At 36.9% G+C, this 23736-nt stretch overlaps 1 protein-coding gene across 1 annotated transcript; it reads left to right on the forward strand.

Annotated features, from left to right (window-relative positions):
* TDRD1 (tudor domain containing 1) lies at positions 1 to 23736 on the forward strand. Its single transcript, XM_049811325.1, has 23 exons — positions 1 to 63; positions 258 to 405; positions 819 to 924; positions 2096 to 2156; positions 3781 to 3885; positions 4235 to 4417; positions 5075 to 5221; positions 6170 to 6341; positions 7915 to 7998; positions 8455 to 8625; positions 10346 to 10453; positions 11897 to 12067; positions 13465 to 13713; positions 15976 to 16098; positions 17249 to 17359; positions 17546 to 17716; positions 18757 to 19002; positions 19498 to 19614; positions 19840 to 19950; positions 21142 to 21309; positions 21707 to 21928; positions 22084 to 22130; positions 23644 to 23736. Exons 1-23 carry the CDS (start codon positions 1 to 3, stop codon positions 23734 to 23736), a joined length of 3177 nt encoding a protein of 1058 aa, XP_049667282.1.

Raw genomic sequence — 23736 nt, forward strand, 5'->3', positions numbered from 1 at the left:
ATGGAAGGCATAACTGGTAGAGGGAACTTGCTGTTGACAACTGCAGCTGATAAAGGAAATACTGTGAGTTACTGCACTTTATAATTGCCCCAAATACTCTTGAGCATTTCTAGATAGCAGAAATGATCAGCGTGTATTGCTCTTTATAGAACTTTGAAATTTTGATTCTCCTTGCTACATTTTGGTATATTAGAATATTCTACCTTAATGGGCAGCTTTTTATCTAGTAAGGATCACTTAAGACTTTTCTTCCACAGGTGTCACATTCTGATTTGATTCATGAGAAGCCGAAGAAATTGCAATATTCCTCTGAGAATGTTTTCTCTATTGGCTATGATAAGAGTCTCTTCAGTTCATTACTGTTACCCCCTCAAATAAGGACTTGCCATTATTGCAGTCTGTTTGGTAAGTGCCTATTGTCCTGTAGTCTGTGATGCATAGTATATTTATCAGTGAAACCAGATCAGAAGGTTTGCTCAGACATGTCTTAAAATGGATGTATATTTTTATCTCTCAGATGCAAGTATAGTGACTATTCAGAACATAGTTGGAGTTATGGAACTGATAAACGGAAGAGAGCATCTCCTTAATGAAAAAAAATATTTTTTTTTCTTTCTTAAATATAGAAGGAATTTGAGACATCTGGGGCAGTAATGTCTGATGGCTATATGTGAATACAAATACTTATTTGTATGTGCTTAGTACTGTAGTGGAACCATCTTGTAAAGCAGTTATTAAATAATACATAGAGCCTGTATCTTAAGAGCTGTTGTCTCTTCTGATATAGATGTTTCTCTCTGACTTTTTTTATTTTTTAGGATCCCTCAGATGTTCACAATGCAAGCAAATATACTATTGCTCTGCAGATTGTCAGAAAAAAGATTGGCCAGCACATAGTGTTGTATGCAAGCCAATTAAAGAGAAGTAAGTTTCTTAAAAGTTCTGCCAAATAATCCTTACAGAAAGACAATGTCTGTCCCAGTACAACTTAAATGACCATGTAAAGGCACTATTACAGTAAAATATGCTGCTTATTCTTGGGCTAGTACTGCATTATCTCATACTTGTCAGAAAACTCATCTCTGCTGCTTTAGAAGGGTGACTTGAAAGGTATTGTTGGAGTACTTAAGGTGTTCTGTAGTGTGACTTAAAGCAAAAGCATTATTTTTACTTGTGTCAGAGCTATGTGAGGATGCAGGAAGAATACCAGCTTGTCACATGACTTTGTTATTGCTGTCGATGACATAGGGAAGGGAGGAGAAATGAGACTGTACTTTTCAGCAGTGGCATGGTTAATGGATTGCATTTAACAGGCTCTGAAGAGGCGCCCTTTGAATCTAACTGTAGCCTCAGTGAACTTCATGGATGTTTTATCTTTGAGTACAGCTCCAATTAGAAGAAGTTGTCTGAGCCAGGCCATTCTCTAGCTGCTCAGTATTGCTTTTTGACATGCCAGTTTAGAAGTTCAAGAGATCACTCTCATCTGTTTCAGTTAAAGTAAGCACCATTAGGTTGTGACATGGTACAAATTGACTGGCTGACTTTGGAACAGTTTAGGGGAGTGACTGTGTGTTTAAGCTGACAATTTCTAGCAAGGAGTGATGATAGCACTTCAGTGAATCTGCAACCAGGTGTCCTTAATCGAAGTTTATGAGAGATTTTTTTTTTTTTCCCCACAAGTTTTGTGACTGACTGAATGGGGGGGACACAGGGACAATCTGTCATATATGTTATCTGGATATTGCTTATGTATTCAACTGATACAGCAACTTTTTTTTTTGCGATTTTATAGTTCTTAAGGTTGGCTTGGGAATACAGTGTTAGGAGAACTCTACAACAACGGTGTAAAAGTTCTTCTCCATTTTAATCAAAATTAATGTATTTTTTTGTTGATGGCATCAGGAAAAACACCAGGTGTTGCATGACAGGCAACTAAAAAATTTGCAATCCTGCATTTTCTTGGAGGACAAATAAGGGTTGACAAAACCCACATACTATGAACACAGCCTTTTTGTTCTATTTCCAAGTAGGTGTTATGAATGCTACTTGTCTCTTTTTGATTCTTCAAAATTAATATCATTTTCTTTGATTACAGCGTAAGTAGTAACAATGGAGACAAGTTACCTGCTGAAACTGAGAAGGGAGTTTATCTTAAGGTATAGAATACAATTTTCACTATGTCTTGAATGGATCTGCTATGAGCTAGTTGCAATATGCTTAATTTAACCTGTACAGGAAATGAACAAGTTCCAAAGATCACTATCTACTCCTTTTAGAAAGATCAGTGCTTCAAATAAAAATTTACTGGGAGAAGCATTAAAAAATGTGTTACTTCTAGAGACCTTAGCAACACTATCAGACAATTTGTTTTTTGTTTGAAAAAACACTTGTGAAAAAGTTAAAAATCAAAACATGTATGATGTTGCTAGAGAAATACTTTAGCTTGTAGATGTAGCTCATCCAATTCAGAAGATTTCTGGTGTCTTGTTTTCTGCGTAGGTCATGAGCTGATGCTTGGAGCCTTGTAAATTATCAGAGAAATACATTCAGTGTAGTATTGTACAGTAACAGATGCAGATAAGCTTTTGTTTCTTTGCTGTAGCAGGAATTAAACATGATGCAGTTCTCCTTTGTAATGTTTTCAAGCCTCTGTTGGTCTACTTTCAGCCAAACATTTCCTGTAGTCTTCTTATGAACTCTTCTGCAGGAGATCGTTTTGCTGTCTTCATGGTTTCTTAGGATGATACTTATGAAAGTGAGTAAGTGTGCAAACCTCCAACTAGCCTCATGTTTGCACTGTACAAGAAAACTCCTTTGTCATGCACTACTTTGAAGTAGCTCATTCATCTGTTTAACTTTTTGAAGGAATTTAGAAAGGAGGCTTCATCTTGCATCATGAGACTTATGTTAGTTCATCCTGAATAAGTTTCTGCTGTGTGTGTACTTGTGATTGTGTTCTAATAAAACTGATCAACTGATAGTGAGGGACCTTTATATCAGGAGGATGTACAGTATGAATAAAGAATTTGTAGCCAATTTATTTTTAAATAATAGAAGGTTTTATTTTTCCCTGGTTCATCTTCTGAAACTCAAGTAAGTTCTGCGGAAGTAAGAACTTGTATTGCATATTGAACAATATTTAATGTATTTTGCTATAGTACTGAGAGGGGTGTTTTTATGGAGAATCTTCTGGAAGGATCTTTGTTGCAAGTAAACAATTAATTTGGCAGTTGCAACAGTAGTCTCGCTCATCATACGTTGTCTGCAGTATGTTGGTCCAAGTGGAAACGAGGTTTTTGGTGAGGATGTGTATGAGGTTATTTTTCTAATGTTTTTAGGATGTCACAGACACAAATGGTGTGCATTAGGCACTAAATGTTTAGACTTTTTTAAAAATAGATGCCAACAGTTAAAGCAGCAGCTATAACCTAGTCTATGGTGTTAAGGCTACAAGGAAGCAGGTAGAATTCAAATGCACTTATTTATGAGAGCATCGTAAGCAGGAGATATAGTTGAGTTGTCCTGTAAAACAGATGTGGAAGGAAAGGGTGAATGCGTGAGACTTCAGCACTTGTTTTTCATTGTCTGTTCAGTGTATCTCTGTGATAATTATTTTTAAGAGTCATACAAAGTCTGTAAGACTTCTTATTAAAAGTCAACAAAAGCAGCTTTTTTACATGTTTCTTGAAATGATAAGAAGTTCTTTTTTTTGTTTGTTACTACAAGGAGCTACAGCGGAACAACTCCATTTTAAACTTAACTTGTACCTGTTTTAAATAGGGTAATTCAATTTCTGTGGATTCTCTCAAGACAGAAGAGCGCATGAAGAAGATAATGCTTTCAGATCTCCAGACTCTAGGGATCAAAAAAGCTATGGAAGTACAGGTACTTTTATTTTGGAAGTTTCCTACAATGCTTTGTTAGGTTGCATTTGAAGCCTTGTTAAGCATAATAGCTCTGTGTCACCTCAGCTCTTTGTCTCATTTGCTCATATGTAAAATTCCTTTATTTTTATAAAGATGAGTAAATGCAAGTAGGGATGGGGAGGAGTAAGGAAGGAAGATTATTTCAGTGCAGGTGAACATCACTGGTTTTGTTCCCTGCAGTTAACTACTGCTAGATTCAAAACAAACAAAATCAGGTATATGCATTTATTGAAATGAACACTGGTCCTGAATAATGTACTGTAGGTTCTTCTTGCTTAATTATCATCTGCTGTGGCTTTTCTCTTTAGGGTGTAGTAACAAAGTTCAAGAGTCCAAGTGAATTTTATATACAGATGAGTTCTCCAGAAGTTTTAGACCAGATCAGTAAACTTTCTGTGAAACTGCAAGACTGTTACGCTAACACAGTTATTCAAGAGCAACATACTGCTATCAAAGGGGAAGTCTGCATTGCAAGGTGTTCTTTGGATCAGGTAACATCTGAATGTCCATAAAAAAAACCATTTTATGTTGAGCTTATGTTTTGCATGTTTTGCTTCTATGTCTCTGCCAGTGAAGGCTGCTAATTAGAGACCAGTTTGTTATGGTGGAATTGTGGTAGTAACTAGTTTTGTAACACCTGGAACTCAAATTTTAAGGTACTGATTTTTTTTTTTTTCCTCCCCTCTAAAAAGTTCACTTCTGTGTGTTCATGTACTTGAGCCTTGTACGTGCTGTTTGTCCTACTGTTGCTTGAAGGCTGTGTGTGTTCCTAGTGAATTTAAACTACTGTAGTTAGAACAGTTTGGAATACAACTCTGCTTAATTAAGGAAGTTATTCTTGCTTCATTTCTGACCTGAGTTTTCTGATTGCATTTCTATAGCCACATCTAGTTCCTGCTTCCCTTCCCACCTCTTTCTTGTATTTCTTCCCCTTTTTCTCCTCCATTGTTAGCAGATTTTTGATTTACTGTATGGTAGCCAAGATCCATAGGAGTAGAGTTTTATCTTCACAGCAGTCAACACTACAGTGAGTTGTGTTCATCTGAGTCGCTTCAGAGTTGGTCAGTGCCTTTGTTCAAAAACAAACCTGATAAAGTAAAGCAAAATACATTGTGTTTTTACTAAGATTATTGTTTATTCCTGCACAGACCTGGAATAGAGCACTGGTAAAAGATGTGGATATATTGCAAAAGAAAGCACAAGTATTCTATATAGATTATGGAAATGAAGAAAATATTCCACTCTCCTGGATTAAAGCTCTGCAGGAAGACATTGAACTGTTGCTTCCTCCATGTGTGAGTTCTATTTTCCTAACAATAGCTGAGGTGTTTTAAATGACTAGCTCTGAAATGAGTTTAACTCGTGTCTCAGTGTAACTGTCATTATTACAGTATTTTGTGGTCAGTGAAAGTGATGCATAAAAACTGCTATACTACACTAAGTTCACCTTCTGAAATGTTTCCTAGCTATTTCATAGGAGTCAGGAAGGCTGCCTGGCTTTTTTCTTCCTAGTCCCAGAATTCTTGGGTTCTGAGCTGATAAACCCTGCAGGGCGGTTAGGTCCACATGTCCCTTATATGCTGGAGGACAGCAGGGGAAACATTCTGCCTGTGTATTCAAATCTGGTCTCAAGCAGTAATGAAGAATCACTTGTAGTTTGGGCAGACTTTGTTTGGCATAAAGACAGCTGTTGGTCTGAGTTCGTTGCCACACTGTGTGATTTCTTCCATTACAAAATAGATGGTCTTGCTTTAATCTGTGAGTTAGACTAGTATGTTTAACTATGCACAAAAAAGAACAGAGAAGCGTTTTTCCAACCAGTGACAACAATGACTAGCCGCTATTGGAGTAGTCTTTCATAGCTTGTTCACATGACTCTGCTGGGTCCATAAAAGATTTTGAGAGCTGTTTGAATCTTGGCTTAAAGCCCTTGGTGTCTGCTGAGGGCAAGTTAGGACATGTACCTGTGGTCAGATGTGATATGTGATAAAACCATGCCTTACATAAGACATCATAAATAGCGGGAGAATCGGGGGAAAGGCAGTTTACAGTTTGAACTTAATTTCCTAATTCTTAACTCTCTTGTAAAGAAGTTAGTTGAATTGATAGTGCTTCAGATTCCAACAGCAGCTTTAACTTTAATATGCAAGGTGATGTTTCTGAGGGCCTTAATTATTTAGTCACTTCTTCTACAGGGCAAACAACCCCTTATCCCCTCTTGTTCTAATTGTAATTCTTTCCAGGCCATTAAGTGTTCCTTTGCTAATTATGATCCAAAAGCAAAAGGATGGAATGAAGACGTCACCAGCTTTTCTTCCCAACTCGTGGGAAAGCACTGTTCAGTAACTGTTGTTGATGTATTTGAGGAAGAAATGATGTTGAGTTTTGCTGTAGATGTTGTTCTTCCAGATTGTGGTACGTACTTGGTAGTGTGGGTAAAAAAAACCCACCACCATTGATAAGTCTTAAGTGTTCACTTTCCCTTCCCCTCCCCCTGCCCAATATCTTTAAAAGAAGAGATTTTTTTCTTCTGTTCTCCTCTCTCTTGTCACTCTCCCAACCTGCCCCTTGATTATTTTTTTTTTTTTCTTAATTTTCTTTTGTTTCACCTTTCCATATAGAGGTCACTTAAAATGTCTGTACCTGAAATATCTTGTTATGCTTAATAATCTTAAATTTTAGTAAGGTTACTTTTCCAGTAGAGTTGCAATAAATTTGGCATTTTCTGGATCATCTTGTTTATTTTTCTGTTTTAATGGACGGATGCAAATTTGGGATCACATTGTTCCTTTTATCTCATGCATTTTTTAACTCTTTAGAAATGATAGTATGAGTTTCTAGTTCCCCTAAGGATTTTACCAACTTTGTTATTATATTTTGTACATGCTCACTAAAAAGGTATCCCAAAGAAAGCGCAACCACTGGATATTGTTGTATCTAGTTGGAGAACTCTAAGCGTGTTTATATTTCTAACTTACCAAGCCTCAGTGAATAGACAAGCAAAGCACCTGACCTTTGAGGAGTCTGAATTGAGATTTTTTCAGTTGAGCTGGGGGTGTGGCTTTGATTGTGGAACCAGATCAATACACAGAAGGTGTGCCTGTTGTCATTATTTGGAGGGCTGATTTGTTTGTGGTTTTTTTCTGGCTGCAAAGCAAGAACAATATAGTGCTATGAGTGCACTCTTTTCATTGATATGCAGCCCACAGAGACTTTGAAGGAAGTGATGGTTGATCCTTTTAGCTTTCTAAAATTCCTGATGCGCAGGAAGCTTATCTCCACATTATAGTCCCTGCAATCTATAAAATGATGGTTCACCTTAGTCCTGTGTAAATTCAATTGATTCAGGGTTGTGCTGGGCACATTTCATATTTGGTTGCTTTACAGTACACTAATGGCAAAGCAATGTAACTTGCCAACGTCTGGGAGAGAAAATCACAAAAATCACACTGCATTCGTGAAGTGTTGCACGCATCTATTCCATGACCTTTCAAGCAATTTAAACATCTGTATTCAGATTTTCAGTTGAAATAATTATATTGAAAGCTTGGAATACTGCTTCATGTATCAGAAATGGAATATGTAGTAACTAAGAAACTCAATATTTCTTTGTAAGTCTTGGTAACTCATTGCATACTCAGTGTTGTAAATATGGAGGTAAGTTGTGAAACCTTGTGTGAAAAGCTGTAACCAGTTTTTCAGCCAACGGTCTTTAGTGACTATGAGTAAATGTTGATTGTTACTGCTTTGCTCATTTTATTTAGTCAGTCTTGGAGCTGTGAATGTCTTCAGAAAACTCAAGCAGTTGAATTATTCTGAAACTGCTTTTATTTTACATTCTAAGCATATTAAGTGCTCAACAAATAAGTAGAACATTCTCACCTTGTGATAGGAATATAGGTCAGGCTCAGAAGATGGTTCTGAAATAAAACTAAATTATAACTGTCTTGTATAGTAAACTATTTTGTTTCTTACGTCTGTGTTTTAGGAGACTGCCTAGATAAAGTGCCTTTAGAAATGAGGTCTGATTTAACTCCAGGAAGTAATGTCAAAGGGGCAGACACTCCAAGAGGTAAGCAAGCCAGTCAAAGTTCTTAGAGGTGGAAAAAACTTGGGGAATTTTAAGTCTTCCCATGTTGCATGATATTCTGCATGTTTTAAATACTCTAGCTGTTCACTAGCATCACCTCCTACTTAAAAACATTGGCTAGTAGAGCTTCCTTTGGTTCACTAGTGACAGCACATATGCTTTTTGATAGTATAAAGTACTTGTTTAGTGATGAATATATGAGCATTAATTTAATGGATAATATGATAGGAGCCTTCAAAGTCCAAAGAGTCAGCAAGAAGAATAAACTGCTTCAGTATATTTAAACTTTGTAGTTTAATTTAGCACAGTTTTTAAGTGTCTGAATCTTGGCTGGTAAGGTTGCACATTTCAAAGTCATCCAGCTTTTGAGCAGTAACCTCTTGTTTTTATTGTGGTGGTTTGATTTTTTTAATTTTTTTTTTAAATGTACAATGTCAGACAACCATTCTAAGGGAAGTAAACAAAAAATACCTGAAGACGAAGAATTTCTTCATTGTGCTAATTCAGTTGCAGAGTGTGTCTCTGTACGTATCGGCGATGCATTTTCTGGTGTGGTTTCCTGCGTTCAAAATCCAGAAGAATTTTTCTGTCAGCAGATACGCAGTGCCCGTAAGTGATGCATTGAAAATGGGTTGTAAGATACGACATTTTTCTCTTCAGTAGAGAGTGGCTGGAGGGAGGTGTTGCTGGTCTTGTAGTTTGACCTGAAATGGTGATTCCCAGTGGCATTAGCCCATGCGTCAGTCAGTTAAGACCTATGGTGTTGTAGAGGATGTTTTTGGCAGCATTACCTGTTAATATTGCTTATGAACCCATAAGGTGATAACTTGTGGGCAGTCCGAGTAGTGCAAAGTAGAAAGATGGTGTGGTATAGATTTTAGCAATCTGAAGTCAATTTGTATCACAAATATTTAATGTTAAATATGTTCTTTCATGTGTTCCAGAAATGTGTGTGAGTTTGTAATTACTTTGTTTATATCTATGATGCCTTGTTGCTTTACCACTGGAGGGAAGTGTTTCCATTACAGGCTGGGCGAGTGGACTGAAATTCTTCGTTACATAGTATGGGGAGAATATCTGAGTGTGAGAAGGGCAGATAATAGTGCCTAACACTGCTTTGGTGTCTTCTAATACAGTAAAACATAAGACCATAAGTAACACTATAGTGGGCCAGAGTGCTAGGCTGCATGGACTTTTGGTGCATCTCCCACAGCACCTGTAGATAGAAGTCTGGGGAGAATAAGAGCAGAGTAAGTTTGTGGGTTGTGTGTTCCTAGAGCTGTCTGAGCCAGCCTTTTTCTTTTTTTCGTCTCTTCTTCGTCTCTTCTTCGTCTCTTCTTCGTCTCTTCTTCGTCTCTTCTTCGTCTCTTCTTCGTCTCTTCTTCGTCTCTTCTTCGTCTCTTCTTCGTCTCTTCTTCGTCTCTTCTTCGTCTCTTCTTCGTCTCTTCTTCGTCTCTTCTTCGTCTCTTCTTCGTCTCTTCTTCGTCTCTTCTTCGTCTCTTCTTCGTTTCTTCTTCGTCTCTTCTTCGTCTCTTCTTCGTCTCTTCTTCGTCTCTTCTTCGTCTCTTCTTCGTCTCTTCTTCGTCTCTTCTTCGTCTCTTCTTCGTCTCTTCTTCGTCTCTTCTTCGTCTCTTCTTCGTCTCTTCTTCGTCTCTTCTTCGTCTCTTCTTCGTCTCTTCTTCGTCTCTTCTTCGTCTCTTCTTCGTCTCTTCTTCGTCTCTTCTTCGTCTCTTCTTCGTCTCTTCTTCGTCTCTTCTTCGTCTCTTCTTCGTCTCTTCTTCGTCTCTTCTTCGTCTCTTCTTCGTCTCTTCTTCGTCTCTTCTTCGTCTCTTCTTCGTCTCTTCTTCGTCTCTTCCAGCTGGATGTGGTCTGGTGTATCTCCTACAGTGGATTTCTCTGTGTACTTGTGCAGCCTTTTAATTCTGGGTAGGCTCATAGCATAAGCGTGTCCATTGGCAAGAAGTGACCCTCATCATCTGCCTGTTGTTTAAGAGCTGTCTGCTTGGTTTCTTTCTAGCATGCCTCTCCTAGCTTGGTTTTAATTCCTACTGGCTTCAGTTTTGTTCCTGTGTTGAAAAAGTCCATGACTGGTTTTCCCTGTCCGTTGTCTTTACCACTGTGATTCCTTAGACTCACTTGAGGACTCTCTTCAGTCTTACTGATTGAAGACTTCTAGTCTCATTGCTATTTGGCCTTATGTTAAACATTATGTGAAATAATCTTCATTGTACTACAAGATGTTCTTCCAGGCTTTGAACTTAAGATTTGTGTACTTTTGTAATAATTACAAGATAGCATATGTTCCAAAACCTGTATATTTTAACATCAGGTCAACTTGCTGAACTTCAAGTGTCTCTTAATGAACATTGTGACAGATTTCCCAGTAGTCCAGCTTTCCATCCTGCTGCTGGAAATGTGTGCTGTGCCCAGTTCACAGGTAAAAATGGAATGAAAGTATGACTCTTAATTTATGTCACTTTATTACAAAATATAAACACATTTTATAATTATGTTTAGGAATGTTTCATATAGAGTTTATTTTATTTGTGTCTGGCTTTAGCTATGAATAGCATTTGGTAGTGATTTTAAAAAATTATTAATAGCAAATGGTGATATCTATAAAATACTAGTTTAAAAAAAGCCCGTAAAATGGTCCCTTCATTGAGCAAACTCTTGACACTGGGTTCATTTTTGTATAAAGGAGCTTTGTAAGACACCATGAAGAAATTTTGGTTTTTTATAGGTTGGTGAGCGTTATTTCCTGTGGCTGGAAATAAATACAGGCTTGAAATTTTAGACCCTAATAAAGGGACAGAAGAAATGGGATTATCTGTAACGATGCTGCTCTGATAGATGACTTCTCAAAACACTATTTAACCAGGACCTGGTAGTCCTGAACTGTATGTTCATAACTTAGTTTGCACCTGACAGTTATCCCTGACGTCAGGGTTCTATGAGTCTCATGACAAAATTGAATCTTGCCTAAACATAGGCTACTATTCTGCGTAAAGCAGTGTTTTGTGCTAGGAATTGGTAAGTCTATATGAAAGAAATACTTTTTATTTATTAGAATCTGAAGTCCTGTTTGCCTGAGTGCAGTAGGAAGATGAATGTCTCTTCCTCACAGATCATTCTCCTTTTCACCCAGCTTTTAACAAGGAAAAAAACTCCACACATTGCTATTCTTAGGCCTTTTTTCTGGTCAGAAATGTTGCTGCTGTAACTTCATGTGATTGATAAACATTTCTGGTCATTTATTTCTTTCCATTTCCTGTGGGTTTGCTACTTTGAATAAATTAGCTGTGGTACTGAACGGATAAGCTGAAATGAATGTCTCTTTGCACGTTCAAAAAAAGCGATTACTGTCAATGAGCTCTCTTGGCATTTGAGTGGGCACTGGTTCCAGGTGCCTAGCTAGGGAAAGCTATCAGTTAGTACCTCAGATGTCTTGATAAACTTGAGTAAGCTTGTATTTCTATTTCTCAAATATTTTAATTGAATTAAAATACTTAAATCTACTGTGTGGCCTTTGAATTGCATGTCATTGTGGTCAGCTGACATACCGTTTGCTGTTTGTTTAAATGTGTTGAACTTAAGCACTACAGCCACATAATGTAGTCAATTCTTTGTTGCAATATGTATTGGGGGCAGGGGGATGTTCTTTACAGAAAGAGTAAGTTTGCAACACTCAATTCATACCGGGGGGGTGATGGTGGTAGATATTGCGTCTGTAAGGGTTTTGTGAAGGTTTGTGTGAACTGTAGTGCTGCTGTTTTATGTTGAAATTGATGGTATATTTTTATATTGGTCTGCCCCAAAAATGATTCTGTTCTCAGAAGTTAAAAGCAAGTACAATGAACATCTGTATCTTCCTTTGTAGAAGACAGTCTTTGGTATCGTGCTGCTGTTATAGCATATGTTTCTGAAGATACTGTTTTGGTGGGCTACATAGATTATGGTAATTGTGAAGTCCTTCCACTGACTAGACTTCGTCCTATGATTCCAAGATTAATGGACTTGCCAGCTCAAGCCATAAGATGTACCTTGGCAGGTATGAAATAAATAAGCTATTTAGAACTGGATAGAGGCAAAATAAGTGGGGTTAGGTAACAATCACACCTGTAGTATTTTGTATTGAAATATGGGGAAGGGTGGAGGTATTTCTGGAATTCTTAATTGTTGTAGCATATCTACAAAATGTGACAAATCTTTCCTAATGTACCTGGTGACCTGCAGTTGTATGTTTGGAAAACTGTGTTATATTAACATACCTGTTAGGTCTTACCTGTGCTTTTGTTCTAAGCAAAATTCAGTCACCTACTGGATTTGTGGAATTCTTAAATCTGTTGTGGTTCTAACAATGCAGGGGAAGGTAAGTTTTCATTTTATGTCTTGAAATTCAGAACTGTATCTGTTCCTCTCCCCTGGGGCAAATCTAGTGAAACTACTAGTAGACTTCTCTCCATATACTTGTGAAATCTGTGAAGTTGGAAAGGATGTTGATGCTTCCTAGTTCATCCTTCTGTCTCCAGCCAGGATCATAATCTGTTGGGGTTTTTTTTACATACTTGCTTAACCTGCTGTTGGAAACTGTTTATTTTCTCTATCGCTATGCAAGATAGTCCCCCCACTTTGCTTCAGTACCCATCCTTTAGAATACTTGATGTCTATCTTTCCTTTACAATACTTGATATTTAACCTGATTTTCAAATTTTTTGTAAAGTTCAGAGCAGTGTTCTAGCTTCTTACTTTGGAGGAAAACATGAAACTTGTGTGTAGAGATGGAACTAATGCATATGGAATGTGACCTAAAGAAATCTGTTTTCTGGGGCAAATCATGATGCTTATAGCTGATAAGGAGTATTCTAAGACTAAGAAAGGTCTGAAACACAACATGGACACAAAAAAGTGATCAGATAAGACATTTCATGATAAGAGTCAAGGATTACTGCTGCATAAAATATATCTTTCTGGAAGGCAACGTCTGCCAATCTGTTACTATAAAGTTCTGGTTATAACTTGCCTTTTAGAAATAAATTTAATAGCATAGAGTAAACGTTTAAGGAGGAAGAAGCTTATAGTAGCAGATACCATCTCACAGCCAATGTTAATGTTCAAAACTGTAAGTTGTAGTCATGAGATGCAAAGACTGACAGTTCTTAGAAATTCATGCCAAGGAAGTATTAAATCTGAATTAACACTTCTCTTTGTATAATAGACTAGTTTATACATGATATTTGTCAGATTTTTATTAAATCCAAGTACTACAAAAGTTCAGAATCTAAATAATTGGGGTTGGAATCTTGCTACAAGTGTAAGGAGTGGGGGTGAGTTACTTGGTATATCTGCTGCTTAATCTATTGTTTTAAACAGTGTTGTTTTACCTTTCCACATATTGTTGAGACTTGGACTGTCCTCAGAACCTTTCCATACTGTGTGACTTTTTAGGTGTAAAGCCACCATCAGGAGCCTGGACCTCAAAAGCAATTTGTTTTATGAACCAACTGGTGAAAGACAAAGTGTTCACAGTAAAAGTAGTGGATAAAGAGAGTTACAAATCTGTGGTGGAGCTTGTAGATGCATCAGTTACTCCAGTAATGAATATATCGAGCCATTTCATAGAGAAAGGCTGTGCAGTTCAGGAATTGAGGATGGCCCTACCAGCAATTGGAATGAGTAATGTTAAGCAAGTAAATGGTGAGTATGAGCACATCCTGCTGAACTGGCTTGCTTTAACCTCCTGCTAGACCGTGTACAAAGAATGCAAGTTCTTAACTGGTAAGAGCTTTCCAGTCTGGCTCATGAAGTCTGGCTGCCTTCACAGCTCTGAAGTTTAGCCATGGCAACTTTGCCATGAAGAAATTGTGTGTTTGCTTTTGTGTCTGTATGTGCGTGTGTGTGTGTATATATATGTGTCCATACTGGTATTTCACCTTCTCTGGTTAGAAGTCTTACAGTTTCCAGTTGCAGTAGAATATGACTGGTTAGTACCTGCTTGTTCTTATGCCCTTGTCCTCTAGCTCAAATAGTATTTTATCTTCGTTGTCCTCTAATTTACACCTAAACCCACATATTTGGTCCTTGGAAACTTGTTTGATTCCAGTAGCCTATACAACTTCAAGGCTATGCCTAAATTGCCTTTTTTTTTTTTTTTTTTTTGCATTTTTAGTGACCAAAGCTTCAATTTGAGAGATTTTCAAATTTTATGTCAGATTTCTTTGTATTGTGGGAAGGTTCCTAGCTTCTCTCATGTGAAGCATGTTAAGTCTCTCTTGTCCATCCTGTGTCTGGTAAAACTATGTATTCTTTCCTGATCTGTCTGTACTGAAAAATGGGTAAGTCTTTTTGTCAAGCCTATGTCCAAATCCCTTAATTTTGATCTTCCTCACTAGATGCTTCGTGGCCAGAACATGGTTATTCCTTACCTTTGTTCAGAAGGATAAGGAATCTTGTATAAAATTCAAATGAACAGTAACTTTCATCTGTGGCCATCATCCTGGACCTGTTCTGTACTTCCTAGGTTTCTTGGTTACTTCTCAGCTTTTTTTTTTTTTTCGTTTCTCACACTTGACTGCAAGCTTTTGAATGTGGGTTCTAAACAGATTATCAACTTTTGTCATACATGTTTTAAAACTTGTGCTTTCTAAATTGAAATTTCAACAGATACCTTTCTCTGTCAACTTGCAAAATAATTTCTCATTAACTTGTTTGCTTTATTTAAACTTAATGATTAAATCTGTGACTGTTGGATCCAGCATGGTATAAGAGTGGATTTTAGTTAACTAGCCAGAAATTAAGAAACAATGGATTTTTTTGGTTTAGAAAACTTAGAAGAAATTTCACCATCACATGAAAGAGTAAACAATTATATTTCACAGTTGTTAAGCATCCTAAGGCTTTCTCTAAACTTTGAGCCATTTGTTAATTTTTATTTTTCTTGTGAATCTTTCTTTCTTCTGGAGTGGAAAATTCAACCAGCTTCTACATATTTGAGCATCTTTCTCAAAATATGCCAACTGTGCTTTCTCCCTGCCAGTAGGGATCTGGCAGTTGCTTAGAGTGTGGAGGACAGTCTTGTATTCCACTGAAAATAAAGAAGATTTGAGACCCTGTTTTGATTCCCCCTCCCTGGCGTGGGGGGATGTTGTTTTGTGGGTTTTTTCTTTGCCTGTAGGCAATATGACTTTCTAAAGTAATCTACTGTCAGACACAATACTGGGCAGATGGAACAGCATCTCAGCATGGCCATTCCTGAAGCTCAACACTTTCTTGAGCTTCATTTTCAGGAGCAAAACCAAACACTTAAAACTGGAAAGGTCTACCAAAGTCAGAGGCCAGCCACTTGGACTCAAGTCTTCAAAAGGCTGACAGTATTTCTGCATGCTGCTGCCTGCCACAAGCTGTAACAAACTTAGCAGCTATGAAAACTACAGGAAGATTTAATAATACACTAATGGAGGAAACAATGGCTTCTCCAATGTGCCATAGTGTAGTTTTCACATGATCTATTCTACAACTTGTGTTAAATAATAAGCTTCTTTCAGGTACTTCAGTATAATATACTGTGGTAATTTCTGCCACCATTCTTAATCTTTTTGTTCTTTTCAGTACTCTCGGTGACAGCTGTTTCCCTCTTCTGTGCCCCCTACCATGTTTCCCAGGAACCAAGGCTCCTCAGAGTGCCTCTTGCTCAGGTTATTGCCACTTAGTCTGTACTTCTTTGTGTAACTACTCTTCCCTGTTTATCTATGGCTTGCTGTTCTCAGTAATGATCAAATACATTAAGCAACTGGCACATTTCTCTTACTTGCTTTTATTCTGGAAAGAGGCTCTCAGTGGTAATTAGTCTGTTGGATTATTTATAACAAGAAATGAGCGTCCAGGATGTATAACTTTTTTCCCTGTAAAAATTATTTTAATTTCTCTTCCTTCCTCTACTGTCTTCTCTGTTCTCTCTAGAGGACACGACAAACAAAAGAATTTGCAAGTGGAGTAAATTAAATCTTAAACAAACAGTAGATGTCGTAGTGTGTACGCTGTACAATCCTGGAGAATTCTACTGTCAGATTTCAAATAACAGTGGTAAGTTTATTCACCTTTTTTCTTGCTGATAGTTTCTTTGCTTCCTGATCTGTCATTTATTATAGTTTTAATGCATTAGTGTTTCAAGTGAGCTTATAGCACCAAGGCTTACCTCTGAGGTTTTTTTGATCTAAGAATATAAGTGGAATGATGAAGAAATTGGATCCTGGTATGTAGTGACTCTGAGATTGAAATCTGAAAATGTTGAAGCTAAGCAGTTGAATAAAACCTAATCTAAGAATGTAGAGAAAAGTGAAAACAGCTACCATAACCTAGGCAAAGGATATCTAAACAAAAGATAGCAAATAAGAGACGTGTTCCCTGTGCCCATACAATATTTACTGGAGCTCTCCTCGAGTAGTCTGTCCTGTTCTAATTTATAAAAACTTCAAAGATTCAAAAGAGATAAAATAACATGAAGATGAGAAAAAGCAGGTTTTGAAACTTGAGTTCCTCTTGGATAAGGTAAAAAAAAAAAATCTTCTATTTGCATGTATAAAGACTTCTGATAGCTACTGGCTTTTTAACCTGCGAGAAAAAGATCGTGATGAAATTCAGTGGTTGGAAGTGGAAACTAAATGCATTCAAACAAAAAATACAGAGCACATTTTAAAAAGTGAGGGAAGTTTATTCCTTGACTTATCTAGGGATAGTATGGATTCTTCATGGCTTATTGCCTTTAAAACATGGCTAAATTCTTCCTTAAAAGTGATGTTATAGAGCAGGCTAAAGGACTTGATATAAAAAAATAATAATAAGCAAGCAGGGTGAGATCCCATAACGTGTCGTATGCACTGGCTGAACTAGATAATTCCGGTGGTGTTATCTGGCTGTAAAATATACTTTAGACTTTGGAGTGAAGGGTGCTTGTTGGGTTAGCAGGAAGAATTGCTGGTCATTTTACTATCACACTGAACTAATTTGTCAGTAAATATCAGCTATCTTGCCTCTTCCTGCTAATAAGTCTGTCTAGTAAGATAAATAGTTAACTCGGTGTCAACAGTTCGTTTTTTGTGAAATTCTAAAATTCACAGAAATCTCTCATCAGATCTTTTATAAGTAAGCTATACCACAAACAGTATTGATAGAGTTCAAGTCAGCTTATTTTGTTCATCTTGTCTTTGGTTTTTTTTTTCTTTCTAATTTTCAGAGTTACTAGCTCTAAACTTACTTAACAAATCATTGTCTGAATACTGTCAGAAAACTCCACCAAATGTTTTTAAGCCTGAGAATGGAGAACCTTGCTGTGCTTTTTTCTCTGGTAAGTAACAGACTAAATTTTTTTTTATTTTTACAGGGTGAACATAAAGAAAAAGAAAATTAGCAGATAGTTTGCATTGGAAGAGAATAGCAAAGAATTGGAATGATTTACTAAAAAATAAATGCTGGTAATTTTTTATTAAATGTGTGAAGTAATTTTTTTTTAAAAGAACTTTTTTAAAATTAGATGATGGTAACTGGTACCGTGCTTTGGTGCAAAACACTACTTCAGATGGAACTGTTAAAGTGTACTTTGTGGACTATGGAAATGTTGAGGAAGTACCACTGGATAAAATACGGCAGATCTCATCCTCATTCCTAAAACTTCCATTTCAAGGAATTAAATGCTGGCTCTCAGGTGAATATTCTTATGGCTTCTTTCTCTTAAAAGAGCTACTGCATTTAGAGATTTGTTGCTTTGGGGGAAGGTGGTAATGACAGGGTATATTTCATGGAACTCTGTTTTTTGGGGGAGTGAGTTTTTCTGGGGGTGGGGGTGTTTTTATAATAAACATCTGTGTTGCTTCCAGCCTCTGGAAATCGTGGGAGCCATTGTTTTAGCCCTACTACACAGCAGACTGGCATTTAACAGAAAGATAGTACCTCTTCCCTGAGCTCCTGACAGTGCTGTGGAGTCATCTGTTTGGAGGTTACTTACTGATTTATCAGTCAAAAGGAACTTGTTGTTTAGTTCTGCTTCATCTGTAGTGCTTACTAGCTTTTGGTTGCTGCCTTACTAGGAGTAAACATGCTTTTGTGCAACTTAATTATTTCTCAAAATTTTTGCAGGCAAAGGAGCTCAGCTGTTTTTATGAAGCCAGTTGGTCTTTCAGTTCTCTGTAGGGATGTTTCACTTGATTCCTACAGAATTTGGCACCATACTGCTGTTTCTCAGTCTTCTACCAATTCTCTGCCTCTTCCTTTTCCACACCAAATCACTCAATTCTGCAGAATTACTCTTTCTTTCTAATGTAGTCTACTCGGTTTAAAAATAAAAACTGTGGAAACAGGTTTCTTCTGCTGTTATTTTTTTTTTGTTTGTTTTTCTGCTCCTTTAATAAAAAGGCTGTATTAAACTGATTCATAAACAGTCTTAACAGTGTTATTTGTGCTAAGGCACAAGGATTTACTTGGTAGAGTATCATAAAATGTAGAAAACAACTTGGGAATGCTGAGGAAATGTGTTAGTTTAGAAGAAAGGAGGAAGAGGGAGACCAGTTAACAGGATGAAGTTCAATTTGTGTCCCTAATGCAGTAAAAATAGCCCTGGTATTTCAAGTTGTGCTTTAAAAAAAAGGGGGGAGGGGATTTTTTAAATTTTGTTTTTATTTGAGGAAAGTATAATGTTGAAGAACGTCACTTAATGGAGGTATTCTGAACAGTTCTCCAACTTCCTAGGTATAAAGCCTGGTAAGAGCAAATGGATTCCAGAAGCTACAGCAAGATTTCGTATGTACACTGCAGGAATAAAGCTTCAAGCCAGAGTAACTTCCCTTTCCAGAGATGGGGCCGGTGTAGAGCTTATTGACAATTCCACCGGTCATCCAAAAGTGATCAATGAGATACTGGCTTCTGAAAAATTGGCTGTAAAGCAAGTTCTACAAGATAAAAATAATTTTCCAAACAAGTCTGTTGACAAAAAAGGTAATTAAACAAACGTTAACTTCTAGATTGAAAAAGAACTTTCAGTATTCCAGCCTTTAAGCATGATCTTGCTGTTTAGTTAATATCAATAATAAACATGCATAGTTTTGATTATATTGTCAGTTTTTACAGTTAAACACAAGCTGCCCTGCAGGTGGCATTATAGACAAAAAGAGAAAGATAAAAATCGCTGGGTTTGTCTTAAATGAATGCTATTTGAATATTTGATAGTAGAAAATTACAGATTTGCTACAACTGAAATTTTTCACATTTACTTTCCAGTATCTTATTTTCCTGAGGTGTTTTTTACTTTAGCTACTTTTACATGCTAATAGTTTATGAACGGCAAATCAAGCAAGAATTATCTTGGTTTAGATTTCTCTTCTTGAAGTGAAGACATGCAGTTGTCTCAAATTCAAAAAGATATTCCGTAACAGTTACTTATATGTATGTGCTTGGATGAAAGTGGTACACTGAATTTTCTATTTCTGTTAGAAACCTCACTTGGGCACTGGAAGTTGATTGAATTGGCTATAGATGAAACCGTGTCTGTCTGTGTAACAGAAGTTGTAAGCCCAGACTTGTTCTATGCTGTACCAGTTCAAACTAAAGGTAAGAAAAAAAACATTTACTGTTCTAGCATCAGTGGGAAGTCACTCTTCCAAGCTAGTTAATAAAATTAATGCCTATAGCTAACTGAACCATGTGGAAATGTAGGTTGGACAGTAGAAAAATATATAAAAAAAGTCAAAGGTGGGAGCAGGGGAGCTTAAAATTAAGTATGCTCTTCATTATGCCCAAATGTGGCTAGTTATTGAACGTTTTTTTTTTCTGTAGATCGAGAGAAGCTACATACGCAGTTGATTGAACTAGAAGGCTATTGTAAATCTTGTAAGAACCAGCCCTTCAAACCAAAACTGGGTGAAGCCTGTTGTGCAAGGTTTTCAGGTGAGGCAATCATTTGTTCTTGCATTTCCTTGATGAGTATAATACCCAACTTTAATTTTTTGCTTTAGAAAAAGTAAACCCACCAACTTTAAAGTGCTTATAGATCTCTTAATTCTGTTACAAAGAATAGCCTGGATGCATCTTTAGAGCAAAGAAACTGTCTGACCGTCTGGGAAAGAAAATAAGGAATCGGTTGTGCCCTGCAAAATATATGGAGCTTTAAGAGGAAAGCAAGCTAGTTACTGTTTAAACTGAAATTTGTTTCTGTTTGAGTTATAGGGGCATGAAATTCATGGCAGAGCAATAGTGCACTTGCATCTCTACAGAACCACTTCTGGTTTGTGGGTGCCTGGGTGGTTTTTTTGTTGTTGCTTTGTGTGAGCATGGAGAGGTGACACTGGCTATGACAACTGATCATTCAGTCTTGGTAGCCTAACAGGCTGTCCATGCGTAGTGAATATTTCAAGTCAAAAGTATTCTTAACAGTGAGGGAACTTAATTTATTGTCTTAAACTTTCAGAAGAAGGGATACTCTGCTGATATATTAGCTCAGTATGTGAAAAAAAAAAAAAAGTAGCAGTGACTCAAATATTAAATGTTGACTGCACGTGGATTGTTACAGGAGATCTGTCTAAGTGGTGAAAATGAAGCTGGGTGCTAGATCAGATAACAGCTCATGGAAAACAGGATAGATGAATTGAAAAAAAAACCAAACAAACAACAGAAAAAAACAACTAGCAGACCACAACAGTATACCTAAGTGTTTGACATTGTTTTTAGTTTCCATTGTTTTGTTTTGGGTTTTTTTTATGGCATTCTGGGTAATTGAGGAAGAAGGATTTTTTTTTTTTTTTTTTTAATTTTGGTTATGTTTTGTGAGGGAATATGCATTGGAAAACAAAGATAAGGAGCTAGAAATACAGTGTGCAGACATCCTTAAAATGGTATTGTAGTAAAAATCTTATCTGTATAATTTGACCAAAATTCTGAAAGCAACACTTACATCTTTATGAGTACAGCAATCAGAAACTATCCCCTTGTTCTATGGGGTTGCTTCTTGTCAAGTGGCCTTATGTATATACCAGAGTATTTAAAAATTCCTGGAAAACTATACAGATTCTTGCTCTTGGGATAAGCTGTGTCTATAAGATGGTACTTCACATGTGATTCTTCTTGTCCCGATCTTTGCAGGTGATGGCCGTTGGTACAGAGCTCTTGTTCTACAAGCTTCTCAGTCTGTAGTGAAAGTACTATATGCAGACTATGGGAACACAGAAACTTTACCACTTTCAGAGGTGCTGCCAATCACCGATTCCTACTTAAAGCTGCCTTTTCAGACAATTATATGTTCACTTGCAGGTAAAACAAACAAACAAACAAAAAAACCAAAAACAAACAAACCCCACAAAAAAAACAAAACCAAAAAAACCCTAACAAACAAACAAAAAACGAGAAAAAAACAAAACCAAAAAACACCAACTGGTTTTCTTGAATATTATAGATCTGTACCTATTCTGATGATAATGTTCATTCCTTAATACCGATAAACAACATGATGATCTGCTGAAATAGTATACTGGTTAACACTGAAAGCTGTTTTAGAAATAATTGTCTGTAGATCTAAGGTATTTATACTGAAAAGTTTAGCATCATATTTTCAAAAACAATAATAGCATTACGTGTAAGCTTTGAGTCATATCATAAAGGAATTCTTTGTAAAACAAACTTGGCTAATTTTAATTTTTCCCCCCTGCAGGAATAGAGAAAGCTGAGTGGTCTCCATTTTTCCTTGACAAGTTGAAAGAAATGTTATTGAATAAACATGTCACAATTACAGTGAAAGGGATTAATGGAAATGTTACTTTAGTAACAGTGGAGAAACTTTGTGAAAATAGTAGTCTGAATGTAGCTGACAAACTGGTAATGGAAGGTTTGGTCAAATCCTGCAATGCTCAAAAATTACATGCTGAACATCAAGGTATGCACGTAGTTAATTTGAAGAACTGTGGGCATGTGGGATGCCTAAGTGACTTTTCCTTCTAAAAATCTTAGAGAATTCCCCATGTCACCTCTGAAATTAGGCAAGCAGCGTTCTTGTGTATTTTGCTCATTCACTTGCTTTGTTTTTTGTAGGCAATGGAGGTGAGACCAAATGCTGCTGCACAGAATTAAAAATGCAAGTAAGAATCAGTCCAAGCAATACTTTCTTTTTTACATTTCCAGAATTTAAAAGAAACCCTATGTGGGAAGCAAATGGGAGTAGGGAGATAATAGCTAACCAAAACATTGAAGATAGCAAAGTGAATATCCCAACACTTTTTCTCAGTTGTTTTATAGATGGTAATAATTAGAGCACCCTGAAACTGGGAGAGGTTAGTGTATAGATCACACAGACTTCATTAGTCTGTTTTGACACACATACAGCTCTTTTTTTCTTTCTTTCTTTTTTTTTTTGTAGAGCATGAAGGCTCAGGAGTATTACTTTTGTCTGTTGTATAAAGGTAGTTGCAGTGTTTTGCATAAACTGTGTTATGTGGACAAAGGGCAGCTGGATTTTTTTTTTTCAGTAATATGGCTATATTTTGCTGCGAATACAACTTGATAGAGCTGCACATGTAAGAAAATTCTTGCATGTGTATTCTAGGTAGCAGAGATTAATATGTGCCACAGCTTTAGTCATGGGAACTACGGCTGAGAAGCTTGCCAGTTGCAAGGCTTTTTTTTCCCCTCCTTTTGGAAAAAAAAAAAAAGTGTCTCTTACAGATACAGCATACTCCTGTAATCTTTGAAAGCTTTCTGGTTTTAAGTTTTCTCATTTTAACTTAGGCTATTTATGGAAAACTTAGAACTTTAGAAGTTACTTTTAATAATCTAGTATACCAGGAAAGATGCATCAGTCTTTCTCAAAGTGAGGATCTTTGTCAGAGGAATGAGCAAAATTTTGAATTTTAAAGACAAACCCCTTTCAAGGGTGGTTCAAATTTCCCCCTCTCTCCCCAGCCAGAGGCAGCAAGGTCAAAAGCAAAAATATTTTGGAGGTAGGAAGAGAGCATTGCTGTGCAAGGTCATTTAGACCTTTACTGCTTCAGAGTAAGTGTAGTTACCAGCAGTTTAGTGGCAGAAAGGCACTAAAACTATACTGTTCCTGAATGTAGTTGATTTCTCTGTCCCATTGTAGGCTGTTGAACCTTGTTTTCCCCTTCCCCTCTATATTTCTGTGATCTTTCAGTTTGATCTTGGTAATGTCTTTTCTGACTTCAATTTGGTCACTTTCTGTTTTCTGTCATCCTTCCTTACTTGGGTGAGTTCAGCTTAAAGTCTCCTAACGGAGGAAGAGAAGACAGAAGATTCCAATATAACTGAAAACATCAGGAAATGGACATTGTGAATAACCAAATTTAAGATCCTGATCTCAGTCCTAGTTTGAGTATTTCATCAATTCGGGTTACAGAAGTTTGTTTCGTCTTCGGGGGGGGGGGCGGGGGGGGGGGGGGGGAAGGGCCGGGGGAGGTCAGCTACAGTTCTGCTGGCTTTTTGCCCCTCCAGGAGCCTTTACAGCAGAAAGAATCTGCATGTTTTTTGAACTAATAATATGGGACTTAGCTGAGTCTGTGGTTTTAGGATCTACTCTAATCTGAAATCAGCAATTTAAAAAGAATTGTATATTTCTAATTCTTTCTTCTTATTCCACAGCTTAAAAAGCATGAACAGATCCTACTCTTCCTTTTAAACAAGTATGGCAATGCAGATGGATTCACTGAAATGAAAAAACTGTTGGACCACTAA

The sequence above is a fragment of the Accipiter gentilis genome, chromosome 9, assembly GCF_929443795.1.
Source record: "Accipiter gentilis chromosome 9, bAccGen1.1, whole genome shotgun sequence".
Classification (NCBI taxonomy): Eukaryota; Metazoa; Chordata; class Aves; order Accipitriformes; family Accipitridae; genus Astur; species Astur gentilis.